The sequence below is a fragment of the Plectropomus leopardus genome, chromosome 10 (genome assembly GCF_026936395.1).
Source record: "Plectropomus leopardus strain MGB_pleo_1.0 chromosome 10, ASM2693639v1, whole genome shotgun sequence".
NCBI lineage: Eukaryota > Metazoa > Chordata > Actinopteri > Perciformes > Serranidae > Plectropomus > Plectropomus leopardus.
Genome location: NC_142185.1, coordinates 13,796,493 through 13,818,558, shown reverse-complemented (window position 1 = coordinate 13,818,558; position 22,066 = coordinate 13,796,493). Strand labels below are relative to the sequence as shown.

Below are 22,066 nucleotides of genomic sequence, written 5' to 3'. Positions count from 1 at the left end.
AGGTATTCATTTTTATTAGAGCTGTCAGCATTTACGCATTAGGTCCACACATGACAAGTTATTTTTTTTTGTTGCATTAATCTTTCAGGGTATTTAAGATAGATTGATACTGGTACATATGAAACCAGAAGATCTGAGGGATCCTGTGGTACCAACCATGTCATGCTAGCTTCTGAGCAAGGGGGCTGAAAAACACCAAATATAGGCTAAATAATGGGATGGAAAAACTGCATGGCTATTTCACTAGAGTCCTTTGACCTCTGACCAACCCCCCCCCCCAACTTTAGCGCATTGTGAAAAAGAAGTGATCATCCACAGTTTAATAAGGAGCAATTATTTGGAAGTGTGTAAAAGTATATTTAACAAAAAAGAGCAATTAAACTCCATAGATTTAAAATGTCTATTATGCGTGTATCTATGTCAAGACAGGAGATAGGAAAGGATCCCCTGCAGTCTAGACGCATGTGTTGTTGAGTTGAGTAAAGTCAGCTGGTGGTCAATTGACTCTCAGTTTTGGACATCCTAAAGGTAATGTTGATAAAAGTGGTGAGTTTGCAAATGTAGGTCTTGAAGACAGAAAATAGAGGGTGAAGAAATCGCAGAAATACACCCATAGAGGAATAAAAGCAGAAAGTGAAAGAAAAGTTAATCCTAATTTTTCTTCCAATAAAATCTTATGTGGGTAAGAATAGCTTTTAAGTAATAGAATGATCTACTGTTTAAATCTCTCACAGCTAATTGTGTATCTTCTTAACAGCAGGTACAATCTTTATCAAAGTATCTTATTACTGATTTATCTATCTGTTTTTTGTTCTACAACTGGCAGGCCCTCCATCTCCTCCCCGCAACTTGATATTTAACCTGAATGACACCTGTCTGATGCTGGAGTGGTCACCTCCCAGCGACACAGGGGGCCGCAGGGATCTCACCTACAACGTCCAGTGTAAACGCTGTGGCCCCGAGCCCAACCAGTGCCAATTTTGCGAAGAGGAACTTCGATTTCTACCGGGACCGTTAGGCCTGACCAACGCCACTGTCACCGTCATGGACTTCTCAGCACACGCCAACTACACTTTCGAGATCGAGTCCCTCAATGGTGTGTCAGACATGAGCTCCTTCCCTCGCCAGGTAGCCATCATCACCGTCAGCACTGATCAGGGTGGTGAGTATTTGAATTTTACTCCATCCTTAGAGTTAAGAGTTACTTGGCTGCTGTGTCACTTTAACTGCAACACTGTGATTTTTAAAAAGGTGGATTCTTTTTTGGGGTGCTTTTAGTTAGCATGAAAAACATCCAATTTCATCTTCTGTATAGTGCTTCCAAAATACAGCATAAAGCCATCAGTCAAAGTGTGTCTAAGAAATTATTTTATAAAGTATTTTCTTTGCAAGATTTTGAGAGGTAGGTTTAGTCCAACTTATTATAGCTGATAACTTATTCTTTTTTTTTTTTTTCCTGGCACTTTCACACCACCTCCATGACCCTCTTATCACAGGCGCTGCTGTACATTAATACGTACATTAATATGTGGTAACTTGAAATGAAAGATAAGATCATAGTCTGATATGCTGTAATTTAAATATCACATTAATTAATTATCACTCATTTTGATCTTCTCTGTATCAGCTCTATATGCTCTGGTAAGGTGTCCATACATGTGGATCAATGTCTGCCTTATCTGAAATATATGAACGAGCTATGTCCATCATATTGATTATGACGTGCTTTAGAGGGCTTTATACAGACAGTCTTTAATAATGCTGTTTCTAGTATGACTTTATATGGATAGGGTGTGAAGTAGGGCTGCACCTAACTACTGATCTAACTATTAATGTTTTATTACTTGATTTTTATAACAAATTTGCCAAAAAAAAAAAACATTTTAAAACTTTTCTCTAACAAACAATTATAACTAGTGCATTCTTTCTGCATCAAAATAGACCAGCCTTAACTGGGCCTTAAGGCATACCGCAGCCTGCTGATATAAGTGCTGTATTTTCATATTTATAAGCACATATTCCACTCATTTATGAACTTATACAAGCTCCCGCACAGCTGACAACCCCATTCTGTAAATGTTTCAAAATAAAATGTATTATATCAGCAACTGATGGCATTCTGTCTAGACACAAAGTCAGAGGACTTTTGTTTTGAAAGGAAATCAAGGAAGTTGAGGTAAAACAAATATCTTTGTATTTCCTCATCTCTGTGACAGAGAGAGACTTTAAACTGCAGTATAGAGTGGTATAGCGTCAACAAACGCGAGCGTCACGCGTAAAAAAGCTGAGACGCGCCTGACAAGCACTGCTCGGGTGGACAGTGTGCACGCTCTAACTTGATACCATGAGCACGGAAACAAAAAACACATGCTTGGCGCTGCTCACACTCTCATGATGCATCACATCGACACATCGACGCACGTTTCTTGAATCGACGTATTCACGTAAACGATTACATCAACGCGTCGTCCCAGCCCTTGTGTGAACACAAATGCATTGCTACCTCTTCATCAGTTCAGCCCATGAGTTAGGCCATGAGCCAGAAAACATTTTTGGCAGGAGTAGCGCCACCATATGGGGACTGCATTTAATTTTTTATATCACAAATCATGAACTCTGAAGGAAAACATTTGGGGATTTTTAGCAGGGATGCACCAAGTTATTAGTTGAACAGACGAAATTCACCTTGTTGGTATTTATCAGGCAAATTTGCAAAAAAGATGACTTTCATTGATGGCAGTGGCCGATGTTTTTCCTGTTGTGTACCATTAGTTTTGCGCCGGCCAAAAAGCAGGACTCGAGATGAACAGCATCCTGTTGCTAAAAAAAATGTTTGGGATGAAAGGAGATTTTCCCCAGTACACCTTCAAGATAAGAGGATGCAGGAAATCATTACTGACGCATCAGGAGACACAAGTATCATAATAATGCTACATTGTGAACAACATACCCATGCTGAAATTTGCGAGAGGAGATTACGTTAACATCGGCTCAGTCAAAGCCAGCGGCTGTAACTAACAGCAAATGGAGGTTACATGGAGTTACATAATGATGTGTTCAAGTTCTATTTAGTAAAAATAAGTATTAGGTGAAGGTAAATTAGAATGTTGTCATGATGTGTTCAAATGGATGTTTGTAAAGCATCCGTGTTTTCACAGACATTGATGTGAAGTGTGAGTGCAACTTCACTAGTGCACGGAGGGATGTGTCAGTATATCTAGTTGTCATTTTTGCTTCCTTTGTGAAATCTCTTAAATGTCTGGACGTCCCATTGCATCATTCTGTGCCCTCTCTCTAATATCAGAAGTTTTTGGGAGTCCATGAAGGCAGTGTAGGCAGAACTCTTTATGAGTTTTGTTTTTTTTTTTCCCTCAGCAGCAGTTTGTCACTCGCAGGTTTAAAAACTATCTGTTGATCAATCCACAGCTGATCAGATCACATCGATATATGAGAGGGCAGATGTTTATAAGTGAAAGCAAACTTTTAGACACAGCAGAATGAAGGGTTAATTTTCACACTGAATGCACCAAACATTCTATGGGGCTGTTTCTGCCCCAGTTGCACTATAAATAACCCAACCATATATATATTCCAATAGCACTCCTACTTAACAGTACAGCTCCAAAAATCTATTTGTGGGGGCAAATGTCATCATTGTGGCAGCGCACCACAAATAAATGAATATGTGGGAAACCCTATGGTAGCTACAGACTATGGAACTATGAAGACATCATTGCATATTTTTAAAGACACCCACATCAATTTATTTTTTTGGCAACCAGCAGTGCTGATGAGCAATGTTTTTATGAGCAAATACACTTCCTTACCAGTCATTTCACATGATTTTGCCAGACAAGGCGATGGCACTGTACCAAGAAACACAGCAAACTGCCAAGAAGGGAAAGACTACTAGCAAGAAAATGTGGATGCCAATGCATTCAGCACTTTTTTATTGATCAAAGATACACACATAGCACGTGAAAAATACTGAATAGAACTGACAACTACAATAACTGACAAATTACAATAAAACAACAAAAAGCGCTTTTTAATTTTTAAGGTTTGTTTTGTTTTTTTACAGCCTTCTAGTGCAACTTCATCCACTCCTTACCAAGTTGTGTATGTAACATTTTTTTAATGGGCCCAGAAAAGGTTTTTCATTATTTTATTTTAAGTGGCACGCCATTTTCCTTTAATACTTTGCCATATTCATCTGAGTTTGTTACACAATAACTCTTGACTGCATGATTACATTGCAATGGAATTTGGAGGACAGGTGCACTCGCATCTACTTAGGGTGACTTGATCAATTTAAATAACCATGTAAGTGCTTTATCAAATTTTAATTTTGCATGCTTTGTTAATCACAGAATCTTCACTGTAGCCTTTGAAGCAGATGGCAGAGAAAGTCACGAATGGAGTCAGAATGACATTACAGTTAATGTTCCTTTAGTATTTTTAGTTTTGCATCCTTAACTGCTGCTGTAAATGATGACAGGAGGCCAAGGAGAGGTTGTTTCTACTTGCCTACTTGCTCCAAATAAGGTTTTTATGCTGAAAAGCCCACATTTCCTCAGGGATGGTGGTCTGTATGGGAACGCTTATGCTTTTAATTTGTGATTTGCAAACACAGTGTTTTCTGTTTTGTCCCTCCTCCCTCTCTTTTCCTCCCTTCTTTTCTCTTCCCCTTTTTCTATTGGTTGTTTGCCCTCTTCTTTCGTTCTCTCTTTTTTCCAAACATGTTTTCCTTTTCTTCTTCTTCTTTGTTCTTTCCCCCCTTCTTTCTCTACCTCTCTCCATCCTTGTGTAGCTGTGGGAGTCTGGGAGAAATACATTTTCTCATACAGCCAAAACACATTAAATGCATTATTCTGTGTCACAGGGGACAGCTCCAGCCTATACAGGTAACTCAATGTTACACGCAGCCTTTTTATTTCATTAGGATGCCCAGTTTAGCACATAGTCTTGGCAGGTCCCCGAGCTGTACACAAGACCCATTTCATCACTAATATACCCAGCTGCAGTTATTTAAAATACTCAAGGGAAGAGGCAGATCCCTGGCCATCAGCCAATGATAAGCAGCCTGATGATATGTTTTATCATGTCACCTCAACAGAATCATGTGGTCATAGAGTCAGTGGTCAGTGTCATTAATGTGCCATTTTATGGAGGTTATTGATTACATTGCAGGTTGTATGTAGTCCATAATTGTTAGTGCGCGATCAGGCCCATGTGCTCATGATACGGGTTTGTATTCTAAAATATTTGCAAATATTTCATATAACAGTGTTTGCTTTTTGTGACATGTGGCCAATGATGGTTTCAGGTCCTTCACTCAAAGGAACATATTTTGCCTCGTATTTCTAGTACTTTCTATCAGTCTAGATTGTTTCAGTGTGAGTTGCATAGTTGTAGATATATCGTATAGAACTGGATGGCACTTGTCTTGTGGTGCTTAAAGCACCAAAAAGGTACATTTGGAAAACTCAACATCCACGTCCTTTCCAGAAATCATGACCTGGTCACTCAAAAAAATACACAGTCCTTGATGTGAGTAGTTTCTTGTAGGAACTATTTTCTTTCTACCGACGTACACCTGCCAACCTCATAACAGTGCAAAAAGGTCCATCTACTCATGGACAAGAGCATAGATGTGTTAAGAGACCTGGATCCAAGTATAATAAAAGGAAAATACTTAAGTGACGTAAAAGTTTCTTTAAAATTTTACAGTGCAGTTCTTGAGTTAAACCACTGTTGGGGGTAAGATTTTTTTTGCAGGTAATGAAACTAATTTCACAGGATTTGTTACTAAGGTGGATATTAGCATGTCTATAAGACCTGCTGTCTCTGTTGGGAATGGAGGAGGATGATTCATGTGCTGAAATATCCCACACAGTCCAAATTACTACTGTCAGTTATAATATTATAATATTGTAACTGTTTTATATGTAGAGTGTATCATCTAAGTATGTAAAGATTAGACCAGTACATTTTACAAACTGCATCAGTCATTTAAACTCCAGCTCTTTTTTGTATGAAATTCTGTGTTAGTAAGTAAGGAGCTTGTTGAAAATTAAATGATGCATCTCAAAGGGGCTTATCCAGCAAACAATAAATCTGACATATTTAGATATATCATTGGATGCTTTTGTGAAATAAATGTGCTGCAAAGAGTCATCCATCTCAACAAGCAATTTGGCCTCATTTGTGCAGTTTCCTTTGCATGAATCCTCAAGTCATAAATTTAATCTGAAAAAGAGCTATTTATAGATCACACTTGGAACAAATTGTTGTTTTTTAATTGGAAATGCATCAGTATTTTCACACCACTTCTTTGTGGTGGGAAAAAAAGTATTAGTTAGGTTTGTTGGTTTTGTTGTTGTTGGCAGTTGTTGTTGGTGGTTTCAATGGTCTCAATGTTATATAGACTACTTTACCCAAATTCTTCCAGGGTTCTTTGATCTAGGGAAAGAATTTGGACCTCGATCACACTGAGACTCATCACAACAGGTGCGGACGCTTCAAAAATGCCAAAGCAAGCGCATAGGGAAAATGGCACAGTGCACCTGTGGAGCGAGTCTCAGTGCACAGCTGGGCATTAAGATGTGATTAATCGAAAAACACACGCAAACTATTCTCCTCCATGCCCCCCTTTACATTTGGCCCTTCTCTCATAGTTACCTATTAAATCTACCATAACATAAGATCGATAGATTTATTGGCTTAGTTAACAGCATTATACTTGCCAAAGAAATTCACCTCGCTGCTCACGCAACTCCGTGCATGTGATCCCCATTTAGTGTTTGAATAAGAGGTGACCTTCATTTAATAAGATACTAATAATATGAAACTTTTATCTACATTTGCCATTGTCCCACTGTACCTACCAAATCTACCAGTATTTAAACAAAAGTAAGTCCCACCTCCTGCTTGATTTCATTGACTGCAAGTGCCATGTGTGACATTTTTGGTACCATTTTTGGTTCTGACAGCCCAAATTCCTGAAGGCTCATTAGAACCAAAATTTGTCCTGTTGGACCGAAAGTCCATTTCTCCAACAGCCCAAAACCAAATGGCACTTACTACACTCACTGCAGTTCCACAGCCCAATCGCCAGAAAAAAATGGAAACCACTCATATGTTGCATTTGTTAGCAGCACTGTTGTGTATGTGTGATTAGGTGTAGGCTAAAGGTTTAGGTTTATGCGCAAAAAACAACTGATTATTGTCAGGAAAGATCATGTTTTTGCTTAGAATACCTACATTTGGTGGCACAAAAGTCACTGGAGAAGCAGGGACATGTTGGTTTCTCAGCACCACCAATCTCAGGTGTTTCACTAACCCTCCAAGATGTTGCTCAGCAGTGTTTGAGCCAGCAATCCCGCATGTTTTTCACAGACTTGTAACATTTTCATGGTTCCCAGAAACATACAAGGTGGACATTCTTTCTGATGATTGGATTGTCTAACTGCATGGAGTGTGTATTTTTGGAGAAATGGGACTTGGAGTGATGGTTGTTTTTATTTGGCATAACGGGCTGTCTGAGAAGTGGGCTTTCGGTCTAATGGGATATTTTTTAGACTGACAGGCATTTGAAATTTTGGGCCGTCAGAACAAATGGCACTTTCTAAATAATCGATCAGTTCCTGTTCTTTGCACTGAAAAGTTAGTAGGCTATATAACATTTATGCACAACTAAAAAGCCACTGACACACAGAGCAAGATAGGAACACAAGCCAAGGGTACTGTACCATATTAAAAAAACGGTTTTGCTGGATGTTTGTTGGTGTGATTGAGGCCAAACTCTGCTGTGTCTGACCTCCTTCACTTTAGCAGAGCTAGCTTGTCATGGCAAAGTTGCTGGTTAGAATTCCACCTCTTGCTGAGAAATGAAACAGAGCAGAGAAAAAAAAACTGGATAAACCTGTACATGCACACACACTTGTTCAAATGTAGACGAAACACACTGAGTTTTACGGTGCAGTAATACATACTCTTCCTATCATTAAACGGCTGATACAGACCACTGTCCCAGTCTCTCACCTAAACTGCTTACACTGTAAAACTGATTTTTATTTGCAGCTGTAGAACGGGGCTATTGTACATGGCAGAAACTCCTAGACTCTCCTCAACAAATGCACAATACTGTTGAGCCCAGTGTTATATCTGTGTGTCCTGGAAATTCATTATTCTCTGAAAATAAGTTATGTTTCATTTATATACACATTTGTTTTGTCAATTTATACTAGATTATTACCCTGTGAGAGATTATCTTGATTTCTTTCAAAAACATGGACAGAAGGTGATAAGCAATTAAATGACCCAAAAATTAGCAAGAAAATAGTAAAAAGCACAAGAAAATTGCCAAAAATTTTGTTTGAAAATAAGAAATAATAAAAAAGTTTAAAAAAAACAAGACTTGTAAAAGGTGCCTTAAAAATTATAATAATTCTGTAACATGATTTTAAAAATTGAATAATGATCTATTATAGATACAGTTATTTCCCTAGCTTTTTTTCTATTTTCTCAAGACATTTTGCCCTAGCATTTTTTTTTTTGCTCAGGGGAAAGGTTTAAATACATGTGAAAGTCATCTAAAAAGCAGCACGAAAAAATGATGTCGCCTTAAGTTTCAAAAGTTAACAGCGTCTGCAACATGACACAGAAAGAGGGATGAGGTCCATCAGCTGCATATTTTTTTATTTGAAAAAAAAGGCTAGCAAACTGTCAGCAATATATCTGAAAACATTATGTGTGCATAAAGTCAACCTATCCACTCAACTCAAGGAGAACCATGCAAGCCTATCTATTAAGACAGGGAAAATTTGCATGCTGCAGTGATCGTTTTTTCTGCGCCTGCAGTGATATGCATCCATACAGATACTTTTGCACATATGCTTCCCTCGACACATCCACCGAAACCTCTCTGTGATGGGCTTGTTTGGAAAGGTGCACGGAAAAATCTAACACCATTAGCATAGCGTCGCCATCAGCAGAAATGGGACAGCCATGCGAATTTCCCAGTGTTGTGAGGAATATCAAGAGTCTTCTGTAATAATGTACGCTGGCCATAGATAAATTAGACTTAGTTATTAAAATGCAGATGGCCCTTTTGGTAAATGCTTTGTGTCGCTGAGGTTAGTATGTGATTTGTTGTGCCTGTGATGGGCTGCTTTTCAAACACACATACACACACCGACGCTATGCGCATGCATGAGTGGCAGACAGAAGTTAAGGCCTGCGATAATTTCCTGTCAGGCATAACCTTTTCAATATTTTGTGATTCATACAGTGATGTGTGCACAAGCATCAATCTTAATAACACACACACACACACACACACACACACACACACACACATGCACCGAGACTGTGTGGAGAATTATAAAGCATAAGGATTAACAGCGGGGGAGTGTCTTGGCCCGAAGTAAATCCCCTCATATTTGGAGAAAGAGAGAAAGAGTCGGGGGAAATTATGTGTGCATTTGCAGTTCTTGAAGTCTGCACCGGGAACGTGGCACCTCCGTGATCTGGCAGACTTATAAGTTTACAGCTTAAGGACAGGAAGGTTCACATCCGCCACAATGGTCTTTTATTATCAGCTAGTAGAAACTCTTAAGGCCATCAACAGCAGGCAGAAACAGAAGACAATGTAAGCTCCTGTAAGCTTAACCATGGCACTCTGGGGGCACCCAAAAATCCATCAAAAAATCTAGGGTCCCTTCTTAAATCTGCATACTCACTAAAAAAAAGCTGCATTCTCCAAAATTTCAAACAAAAGTTGTAATTTCCTGAGATCTGCCTTGCTCAAGAGAACCTTGAGTTCCCCCCTTTGATGTAGGTGAGTGGGTCAGGAGGAAGAGGAGAGCCAGAGGCAGCTCGAGGACAAGTGACAGCTGGATGAGGATGTGGAAGGTTAAGTGAACAGAGGAGAAGTGAAATGAGGGAGTAAGCCTGAGAGGTAAATAGGAAGAGAGAGAGAGAGAGACTCAGGGAAAGAAAAGAAAGAGGGAGGAAGAGAGAGAGGTGTTATGAATGTGGAAAGCCAGAGAAGAGCGAGACAGAGACAGATGAAGTGACAGAGAGAAAAAGAGAGTGAAAGAAGATAGAAAATGAGAAGCAGAGTATGAGAGGATGATTGAGCGAGGAGACGATCGAAAGAGCAAAGAAGGGGGTGGCAGAATGAAAAAGAGGGTAAATTAGCTGACAAGAAATGTGGGCAGAGGATAAAGAGAGCGCAGAGGAAGAGATGCAGACACACAGAGACATCTGTGCACTTGTGTGTGTGAACTGTGAAAACTGCAACATAAAATTTGTTTGCCTAATTGTGAGTTTTGATCAAGCAAAAACACTTTTTATTTTCACCAAAATATACAAAAATTCAACCAATGTCAAAGATGTTTCATCGGCTCTCCTCTGCTTGTTCTTTCTAAGACACTGTAGGCCCAGATTTCTAATTTGTGATTCAGTATTGATAATCGTTTGTGACTGCCAGCAATACAGCAACTCAGTCCGCAAACATCAGGCACTGGACCCAACCACCAACTCTTGCCAATATACCTTAACAATTGTTTATTGATCTTAATTGATTAATTCATGTTCATTCATTTTTCTTAAACTCAGTTGAGTTGTCAAGTGAACTCACTAACTCTAAACCCTGTTTACTCAACAGACAGAAATATGGTCTTTACTGACTGCATCTCACATTTTTTAGGTTATTTTAGGGTGAAGGGTTGACAAAGGAGTTAACAGACCTTTTTTGTAATTTAGTAAAAATGGAAGGTTAAGTGTGTAAAATGAATTGGCATCTAGTGGTGAGGTTGCACGTTGCAACTAACTTAAATTTTTGCCATGGGCTATCAAGAAAACAAAAATGGCCCTATCCAGAGCCAGGGCTTTGTTTGTCCCCTCTGAGCTACTGTTGAAACAACATGGCGGACTCCATGGAAGACGACATGCTTCATTTGAAGAATGCTCAAAATATTATGCTTAAATAAAGCCTAATTTAGACCAAAAGCTCCCAACGAGACAAAAACATTTAAGAACGCAGAAAGAGATTGCAGCAGCAGGTGAGTTTTCATCAACCCTCAAATTGCGAAAATTGAAATTGCGAATTGAAACACATGAATTTAGAAAAAAATCCCATTTAAAAAAGATTTTACGCTCACATGAGGTGGAATTAAAGGCGATTTCACAAAACTGCATCAGAAACCCTTTTTTTTCGCTTTTCGTTCATATGATTTGTAACACCAGGTGGCGTTAATGCGATTTTATGGATGCGACCGCCATTAAACGCAAAGAAGAGGAAAACATACAACAAAGTCACATGACATTTTACAAAACATGGCTCGGTATGTGTGGACAGAGAGAGAGATATATCTTCTTAACTCTTAATACATCACAAAGAAATAACAGCGATATTAGATTGGCTTTAATATTTGGCTTGAATTGGCTGCAATAGAAATATTGCAAGTATTGCCCAAATTTTGTGCAAATCTGTACTGGCTGGATTTAAGGCACCTCAACTGTTTCAACAGCCATCAGCCTGTAGCGAAGTCAGCTGTCAGCAGAGGGTGTGCTTCCTTGCTGTGGCAGACAACAGCCCTCCGTCTTTGCCAAAACAGACTCATTTACATCCCTGCAGCTGTTACCGTGGCTGTCAGTGTCCGTCCTCGCAGTTTGAAGCTGTCCAACGGTCGGTCGCTGCTTTTCGCACTTACACACATACTCATTGAGTGAAGCACAGGTTAAGTAAATACTTTTGGCCTATTTACCATGGATACAGACCATATGAAGCTCAGACTATTCAATCTTTTCGCTGTGTCATCAATCTGTAGCAAGTATCTCACTATCGCTGTCTTAATTCATATTTTAACAGGATGCAAATTATATTCAGCTACAAAATTGGCCTGAAAAGCTGAAGGTTAGAACAGAATTACAGAGAGTTTCTGTCATGGAGACGATACACTGTGTCCTCCAGTCGCATTAGTGTGAAGTGGAAGGTTTTAAGGTTGTTGCAGACTAGTGCTTTCAAAGTTTCAACTCGTCTCGGTGTGAATCTTTAATCTGAGCTAGGCTTTAGGTAAAGAATCACGACAATTTGTTTCAGGTAAAAAGGAACTAATGAAAATACAGTTAGGAATATTATATTACATTTCTGATGATATATCCCCCTAATTCTTACACACTGGACCTTTAAAAGAAGTTTTTAAAATTACAGACTCAAAGTTTTCATAGTGTTGTTCATTCCAAAGTGCAGGACTTCACATTTAGATGAACATACATTATGTTGAAGCCTTTGCCAAATGAGTTCACACAAAGCTGATAAAGCGTATTGCTGCCAGATAAAGATTTCTTTACTTTGTAGTACAACAAAGTTGTGGTCTTTGTGGAGACTTTCCAGCACTGGCACGCCAGAAGTAATGTTTTTTTTACGGCAACCAGCCATAGCTAAAGGTGGAAGGAAGGAAGAGAGACCATAGTGATGCAGCAGCAGGGGTACGTTGGAAGCGAGGGCACAAAACATCCAAGAAAAAGGTGCTGAAGTGGTGGCTGTAGATTCAAAAAAAACTGTACAGGATTAAAGTTAAAAACCAAAAGCAATCATCTGCAACAAATTCACCTACAGGCATGTTATAAACATGCATGTTATAAACATGCCTGAACAATGTTTATGTTATTACTGTCAGAGCCGGGAGACAACACACTTCAGCTTTAAGCACCTAAAGAGTTTAGTTCTGTGTGTTTAAGACTCAAAACTTCTACCAATTAAATAGAAAATGTTGTGTTCTCAGAACGTGTGTGTGTGTGTGTGTGTGTGTGTGTGTGCATGCATGTGTGTGTGTGTTTGATATATTTAAGATTTGAAAATTTAAGATTCTGTACATTTAAACAGATATCTGTTAGGATGGAAGCTTTGATACTCAATAGTGTCTAAATGTGTCCGTGCATGTGTGTCTATTTTCATGTATATCTCCAGTACAAGTCATGTATTTGAAAAAAAATATTGTGTATGTGCATATAGAGCATATGGCCAGAGGGGGATTTCTGAAGTAATAGCTGAATTTCATTCTGCAATCTTGGTAATAAGTGGTTGAGGGGGTGGACAGGTGGGTGACTGCAGAAAGAGGCAAAGGAGGAGGAGGACGAAGAGGAGAGGAGAGGAGGAGAAGGAGGAAATGGCCTAGAAACAGGAGAGTTGCTTTAATCACAGGAAGCAGCTGGGTAATTGTGAATGTCACTGAAAGCAATCAGAGACAGATCAGGTTCTCAGTTGCGGCGACGCATCACAACATTCTTGAAGCAACTGGAGAGACGGTAATCAGACGGTTTTGTAGATGAAAGCCGGTGGGTAAAACTAACAATCTCAGATCTGTGTGATGATACGGAATAACGTGGGAGGAGCTGGCGAGGCGAGTGCTGCTCATTGACTTGGCATTGACTGCAAGTGTCCAGATCATTTTCATTTGTTTCTCTCACCTGAAGGCAGATGTAGAAATTGTGCAGAGACATTATGCACGATCCACGAAATCAAAGATGATATGAGAGCGCGTGCAAACACAGTAAAGCATGCATAACTCCAGGGTTAATGGTGGAGTCGTGTTAGTGTGATTATCGTAGCAAAACTGAATGAAAGCACGCAGTCAAACCCATGTGTAACTGCTGTAATGTCAGTCTCATAACACACTGATTAGGCTTGGCTTCAACCTTCAGTTACTTTATCATCCCCATTCGTCGTCTACTTTCTCCAGTAAACGCTGCAAACCACACAGATATGCCAACACCATGCATAATCTGAGACTTCATCAAAATCTAAATTGATTTGAGAATGTGCTTACCTGGCATGCAAGCTTACTACACCATGCGCACAGAGGGTTTGGAGTTAATGGTGTGCAGAATCGGGTGTAGTAATGAAAGATTAATAAAAAATGATGATTCGATGGTAAACCTGAAGATGTTGGTGCAGAATGCTCAGGGATGTTACAGCAAACCTTATGCACACATTTTGGCTTATATTGTTTGTGGGTATCGTCAAGATATTATATAGCGTCATAGCAACATGTTCCATTCTAGAAGACTCAGTGATCTAATATTTTTGAGAAATATTTAATTTTCAAAGAAAGATTGTCTTTGTTGAGCCAGAGGCACGTATTTACTTGTGGTTTGCTGCCTGTGGATTAATGGATGTATGCATGACAATAACGAAATAAAGTACACCATATTTATACTTTCTGCTAACCGCCAGTATATATGGGACATCAACTTGGTGTGTCAGGGATGTCGCAGAACGCCCACAGCAGAGCAAGTCCTCTATTATTATTATTGTATTAACCAACTGAAGCTACCACAGTTAATGGCTCCTTTCTACTCTTACGTGGGTGGTCTATGCATTTTTCTCTACACAGCTCTGCTGGGTAGGTAAAACTACATAGAAGTGTGAAAAACAATCCAAGAACAACCTGTTAAAAAATGTCTAAAATGAAATGTCAATGTACCAGAGGCAATGTGACACAACAGAGCAAGTGTGTGTGTGATTTTACAATTCACATTACAATAACCAATCAAATCTATGAATCCTGTTGTCCCATAAATCCAGTTAATTCATTCAGTACCAATTAATATAGCACACACGTGCAAACCCTGCATAACCAACTGTGTAATTACTCGGCAAAACTTAGTAAGCACACAGTAAAGTAGCACACAACTACACGCTACACAGATCGAGTCTGCTCAGCCGACATGGCGAGCCGTGTTCTTGCCTCACATATTTTGACTGAATAGGCATACAGTGCCATAAAATACAGCAAAATAATTACATGCAATGGTTGAACTTATAGAATTTAGAAACAAAATAAAAATAAAGATCCTTAACCCACTGCTGGTGTAAAGTTTAAAAATGCCAGTCTTTACAGACTCACAGATTTTAAAAGATACTAAAAATGTGGCGGTGACTCTGCTGACCTGATACTGAGCAAAGGTTTGTTCAAAAGCGTGGTCTCCATTTGCCCTGTGCTTAGACTGCTTGTTCTCAGACCTGAGGATCAGAGAGGAGACAAACTACAAGGCCTTTAAAAGTGGTCAAAACTATATTTGTATGTGAACAAATTCTAAGATGAATAGGAAGCCAGTGCAGAACTGGATGCATTTGCGTTTTTGAACCTAAGGCTTGTGTCCGACTCAGTATTCTTATTTTCGGATGAATTTTTCATGTGCTTATACCGAAAACCAACTGAGAAAAGTGTTTGTGTTTGACATCTTATAAATATTGACACTGACATTCCTGCATATTTTGCATGTCAGACCATGGACAGATTTACTCCATAAAGACCATAACCAATGGCAGTCTTTGTTGAGAAAATGTGTCTGAAATGATGTTTTAGCATCTGACAGTCCCTGCACTATACAAAACTTTTATCACATGCCTTTTTGTCTTTTATGAGTACTTGCAGCACAAATGTGTTGCACATTATAGCTTCTATTTTTCTGGACCCACAATATCACCCAAAATGATTAACTTCTCAGTTATATGAGTCACGCTTGCATCCCTCTTCAGGCTTATTGCTGTTTGACTATAACGTCTGTGAAAAGTGAATGAGCTGAATGATAAATCTTATCTGTGTCTCTTTATCCCACTTTGCCTCATCATTTTGCACATATCTGCTCCTTGTTGCTTTGACACATTCACACACACTTGCTTTTTTTTTTTTTTAAAGATGTGCTGCAGATTGAGACAGAGAGGCAATTAAAAAAACAACAGTCCATCAAACAAAGTTGAAAACACTGAAAGACAAGAGGGTTTTTAAGTGTTCTCACTTAAAGAGACAGGTCACAGATTAAACACTGGTGTGTCAGCACATTTAATAAGTTTGAGGTAAACATTTAGCCAGTGTCAGGACAGGAATTAAACTGAACTCCAGAAGCTCTGTCGCTGTTTTTTAAATCTTTTTTTTTCTCATACAGTAGATCATGTTTTATATAATAAATTACAATCCATACAGCATATACGACATCCTCTAAACCCTCAGATTAAGTTTACCTAAGACATGAAGCATTTTTCTTCTTTTTATAATAATGGTCAGATTCAAAAAATGAAACCTGGAGCAACATCACCTTTTACCCATTTCGCTATCACCCCCAACATTCACTTTGAACCTGGAGCAAATTGCTGTGGCTTGGTGAGAAATGTTCCACAATTTGCATGAAATTCTAAGATTCAAATTATAATTTTAAAATGGCTAGAGAAAAAAAAGGTATAGAAAAACAATTTTTTAATGTGAAGCTAAGTATCATATTAGTATTAGTATCACCTGAGCACTTTTTCCAGGTCATTTCCTCTTTTAACTCTTTTTTTCTTTTTTGTTTTCAGCTGATTTTTTGCTGATTCTTGCTAATTATGGTTCATTTCTTCTATTGTTGCTCATTGCCCTCTTCACATGTTTTTCAAAGAAATCAAACCAATTTGCTCAGCTATCAAAGGGTTAAAACGAGTGAAAGTTGTTAATGGCTGTCAAACACCCATTAATGTCAAACCTTAATAGCATCATGTGCACAAAATTGTTCAAGTCAGATCCGGTATAGAAAAACCTCTGGCCCACCTTGATCTGCGATGGCCCTTTGCCATGCCCCGAGCCAGCACCAGCATAATTATGCCGCACTGGCTATAAATGAATAGTGTGTATTAAACTCCCAGCCTTCTCAGCCACCGTACCCCTCCCAGCCAGCCCTCTCCCGGCATCGCGCCACGCTCTAACTAACTATGACAAATTAGCCCCACACTTAATTACTAGCCTGGGAAAATCACAATGATGTTTATTAGGCGCGGCATCATAAAGCGGTGTGTCCGTGCCCCAAGACCAAAGCGCTGCGCCGGAGAAACACTAATAATAACAACAGCCATACAAATTGGCTGAGCGGAATGACCGGGGTCCCCGAGGCGCCGGCCGAGGATGGGGTGAGGGGGAAGGTGACTTTCCGTGGATGAATCAATACTGTTCTCTGCTGTGCTGTACAGAGCACTGGCTATCATTGTAGGTCTGCCTGAGATGGCTGCAATCCACTCAGTGTGTGTGTGTGTGTGTGTCAGTGGGTTAGATTTAGCTGCGATCCTTACTCCATTATGGGTTAATAGGAAAAAGGATCCGCTGATGAAAAATGCTGAATATATCACATTATAGAAGTTTTTTCTCCCTTGACATACGGTTATATAGGCATGTGTATCGTGGGGTCCTCTGTCTGATAAAGATTAAGTGCATATGTGTGTGTGTGCGTGTGTGTGTGTGTGTGTTTGTGTGTGTGTGTGTGTGTGTGTGCGTGCGTGACCGACCGACCACAGCTGGGCTGTTTGCGCTGGCCTTGTGAAGAGAGCGGTCGTAAATAGAGCCTCCATGCTTGCCGGCTTATTAACAGTTGATTTATCTGTCTCTCTGTAAGGAATGTGCGCCCTTGGCACCCGAGCCCAGAGTTCGGCCCCAGGGGGCCCCAATTACCAAGTGCCATGTGTGCATGTGAAGAAGTGTCAAGGGAAAATTTTGCGCTGCGGTGTCATAGATGTCGTGCGTGTGCCCGTGTCTTATATTGCTGTATACATCAGAGCAACTATTCAGCACCAGGGTCATCTTAATCATCACTCACACACACACTCGCACACACACTTTTCATACCAACTGTGGAGGGAGATACTAGGGGGAACAATAGGATGGGATAAATTTATTCGACAGCTTTCTACCCCTACAGTGATTTATCAGAGTATTTATCCTGCTGATGTGCCTTTATCTTTTTTTTCCTCTTCTCCCTCTGCCTCTCCCTCGTCTTTCTTTCCCTCCCATGCTTTTACATTAAGGCCATGTGTATGTTTGAATTGTGTGTGTTCATCATTATAAGCACTGACACTACATTATATTTTACTGTTAACACAGCTGCGTGGTTTTGATTTACTGCATTAAGGCTGAAGTTTAAAGGCCCCGTCTCATTGTATTCATAATGTTTGGCTTTCCTCCCACCATGCATTTCAAGAATACCTTTCCTCTTATCCTATCTGTAAAATGTCACTTTGATCAAATCATTTTTTTAAATTTCTTCCTGTCCGAGCATTTTGTCTTGAGAAAACTATTTTTCACATATTTTGTTTTCTTAATCTCCCATCATCATTATAATATCAGCACAGTTTAAGTTAAGTGCTGTCAAGTGAAGAAAATGAGTCACAAATCAAGATAAAGCTTCACACACTATATTTAAAGATTTCTAAGATGATACTTGAGAGACTAAAATGACTAATACTTATGTTTCACTTTGTATCTTTAATATAGGCAGATCTTTGGCAATGTTGACTTAAGACCCTCTAGAAATTAGTTGGAGTTAAACCTCTATGTACAAAAGCCATATAGAAGTTTACAAGTGTGTTTTTTACCTGGGTATATGTGCTGCATACAATATATATATATATATATATATATATATATATATATATATATATATATATATATATATATATATATATATATATATATATATATATATATATATATACGATATCCAAAATCTAAGATGATATTAGTCTATTATCACGACATCGATTGCCCAGCTCTATTTTAAAGTTGACTCCAAGTTGAAACCTTGATAGCTGAGAAATGAAGTTAATTGAATGGCCACTTGAAACTGGTTCCAAAACATCATCAGCCCACATCAACCCATATTTTACAATGTCCAAAAAATATATATTTATATAGGGCTTAAACATGGCAGCTTTTGAGTGAAAGGGGTGGGTGCTGAATTGTACTAACAGACTGTCCAAGACGCCTGTCCTCCATTTTTGCAGTGAGTTAGCTCGTTAGCCAGACAATTAGCCTCATGACTTATCCTTGGGTTATCCCAGCTGTGCGAACAATGCTAAAGGGATCCTATGCTTTAGGTTTTTATTTCCGTTTGTTCACATTTGATTTTTCAGAGTTTTGCAGTGTGTTGCACTGCACCTCCTTGTCACCCTAAAACACCACAGCGTGTGTGTACTCTCTGCTCCACACTGGGTCTGCAATACAGTGCTTATGATGATCAGTGAAGTGAAGTGCAAGATGAAAGACTCGCATTACTCCATGAAAGTGTTACCTGGGGGAAAATGAGTGTATCAACACTTTACAGCATGAAAGACCTTTGCAGTTTGTCACTACAGCAGAAGAAAAGTGTTGGAAGTGTTATTTTCACAAAGTTCTGCAAGTTTTACCCACAATGTTTGTTCCTGTGAATCCCATATGACAAGCATGCGTGAGAGCATGTGTAAAAACTAATTTTACTCTTCTAATGCGAGGCTATGGTAGGATTAAAAATATTTTCTGCATCTGTAATAATGTAATAAGATGATGTGTGTTTTGGGGCACAGTCTGAGGTTTTACACCTCTGTGCTCCTCTAAGGCAACATCAGTAATTATCACATTTAGATCTGACCTGTCAGCTAGCAGCTGCACACCTCCCACTCACCCCTGCGCTAGTTCGCCCTCACGCTGGCCGCCCGTCTATATTTAATAATTCATTTAATTTCAGCCAAAATAAGACAAACCCATTTGAATTAATTTTTCTCCGTCTTTATCAGTGCGGTATTAGGGAGAATTATTAATATTCCAAAACAAAAAAACAACCAGTTCAACAACTGTGCGTGAAACTACAATTGTGTGCAAGTTTAATTGGAATATTACAAGCACCTCTCACATAGCACTCTACTTTTCCGAACAGCTCAAAACACTGTGTTCATTTGTTTGTCTTGTTAGTTATGTAGAGACGATCCTGTGGGGAAATGGGGAAGATGGAAATTTCATCTGCTCTAGTTTGCATCACTCTCTGTATTCTGAACCCGTCTGCTCCCGCTGGATGATGGGAGGCTCTGCACTGATCACTGTCGAACACACACGGTAATTAAACTCTGCAGCATGCTGACTTGAAACGTTCATATCTATCGGTATCAGTCTCACTTTTTACTCACTCAATCAATGCTCATTATACTGTATGCTAGCGCTAAGAGGAAGTTGCTGTTGAAAATACTTTATTTTTTTCTCATTAATCATTTTTTTTGGAGAGTTTAATTAGCTGGTACATAAGATTACCAGTGTGGTGAAATGTGTGCTCCTGATTGTTGTAGATAAACTTGTACCACTGACCACATAACTAGCTTAAACAAGCAGCATGGTATAATAAGTAACAAAACTTAAACCTGCAGTAACTGATTTTTAAGCCTTAGTGCTGGTAATAGCTATGGCCAGAGGCATTAGGTTTTCGGATTGTCTGTTTGTCCCATTCTCGGACACAAGACATCTCATCAACACCTTTAGGGAATTTCTTCAAATTTGGCCCAAATGTTGACTTGGACTCAAGAATGAACTGATTCAATTTTGGTGGTTGAAGGTCAAGGTTATTTTGACCTTGAATCTGAATCCTTCTCCTTCCATCTCCTCTCTCATTTTTTTTTTTTCAAATTTGGCGCAAACGTTGACTTTGACTAAAAAATGTACTGATTAGATTTCGGTGGTCAAAGGTTGATATGACCTTGCATCCATCTTATTCTTGTGATTGCGGTATCACAAGAACACTTTGAGGGAATTTCTTCAACTTTTGTAAAAAAAAAAAGACCACTTGGACTCAAGAATGAACTGATTTGAATTTTGTGGTTGAAAGTCAAAGGTCACTGTCTCTCCAGTTTTTTTTGTTTGTGTTTTGGGTGGTGGGGCTTTTTTGGCCTTTAGGCTAGACAGCTATAGTGTGAAAGGGGCAGAGAGAAAGGGGATGACATGCAGCTAAATGTTGAGGGTAGAATCGAACCTGTGGCAGCTGTGGCAAGGCCATAGCCTTTGTACATTGGGCGCATAGGAGTTTTACCGTAATTGTTCAGTGTCTCTGACTTTTGGTCTCTCTCTGGTTCTTTCTGGACCTATACAACCCCATCTGAGTGACCGGGGATGCCGATCCCATCACACACCCACAACAGCGACTCCCAACACCCTGACTTTCCCGTAATCCCCATCTTTCCATCTTCACACTCATTCTTTCCTGTCTCACTATGGTAATGAATAACAAGCACATCAGAGCAGGCTTTAGCTCTATTACTGGGTCTAATGAAAGTGTTTGCTGTTGTTGCTTTGTTCTCGTGTTTATCCTGACATGAACACAAAGGATTGTCTCCCACTGTAGTCGACACAGCATGCGTACAGTATGTGTTGCAGATCTGTCTACTTTTGAAGTGATAAATAAATAACTAATCATGCTAGAACAGAGAGCTGTGTTGTTAGATGAAAGGGGGATTGCGTATGGACAGTTGAAGCTTTTATATTTATTTGTGTGAAGTGGTGATGTGTTTGTAGATGTATTTGAGCTCTTTCATATACAACTGCAGAGCATCACACATTATTTGTTTTTCATTAGTATTATTAGCAGTACAGTTAAGCTATTGTGGTGGCAACTTAAGTTAAACAAATCTTTTCGCTTTTTGTTTTTTTTTTTTAAAGCTTTATTAAGCTGAAAACTAAACAGTGAGCCAATACACTGAAAAGCTGCAGGGGAATTGGTTCATGATTATTTCCTTTACTTCGTGCATCTCTTTTTACATACAAGCAGTGCTGTGATGAATTGTTAATATATAAAATATTGATAGCTGCTTTAACTTTTAAGCCAGCATGGAGAATAAGTCCTTGAAATTGTATTTTCTTGTCTTTGTTTATCAGTGACATTTGGAGCATTCAGGTTGTATAATCTGTTTGATATTTACTTGACAGTTCTTTTCACCGAGTTGTACTGCTTTCTTTGTTAGAATTTAATTAGCCTTAAAGGGGAACACCAACTTAATTAAGAATTCCAATATGCTATTTCCCTGGCTGAGAAAAGTTTAATCAATATTTGTGAACATGAGCTACTTTTCAAGTCTAACACGTCATGTCATTAAGTATAAAGTCTGGTGCTGCTGCATAGATAGTCAATGGGAGCCTGATTGTGTGGACCTAAAGTTTATTTTGTTGTTTTTTTTAATTCTATTCTATAGTAGTCGAGTAGTTCTCAGTTCTGAAACAGAAAATGTACCCATATACTCAGA

At 39.1% G+C, this 22,066-nt stretch overlaps 1 protein-coding gene across 1 annotated transcript in view; it reads left to right on the top strand.

Moving 5' to 3' along the window:
• The window catches only part of LOC121948703 (ephrin type-A receptor 6-like), a 215,899-nt gene that overhangs the window by 111,743 nt on the left and 82,090 nt on the right, over window positions 1-22,066 (top strand). The window contains exon 5 of the mRNA XM_042494107.2: window positions 827-1,162. Within this exon, the coding sequence (XP_042350041.1) occupies window positions 827-1,162 (336 nt within the window). The remainder of the gene's footprint in view (window positions 1-826; window positions 1,163-22,066) is intronic.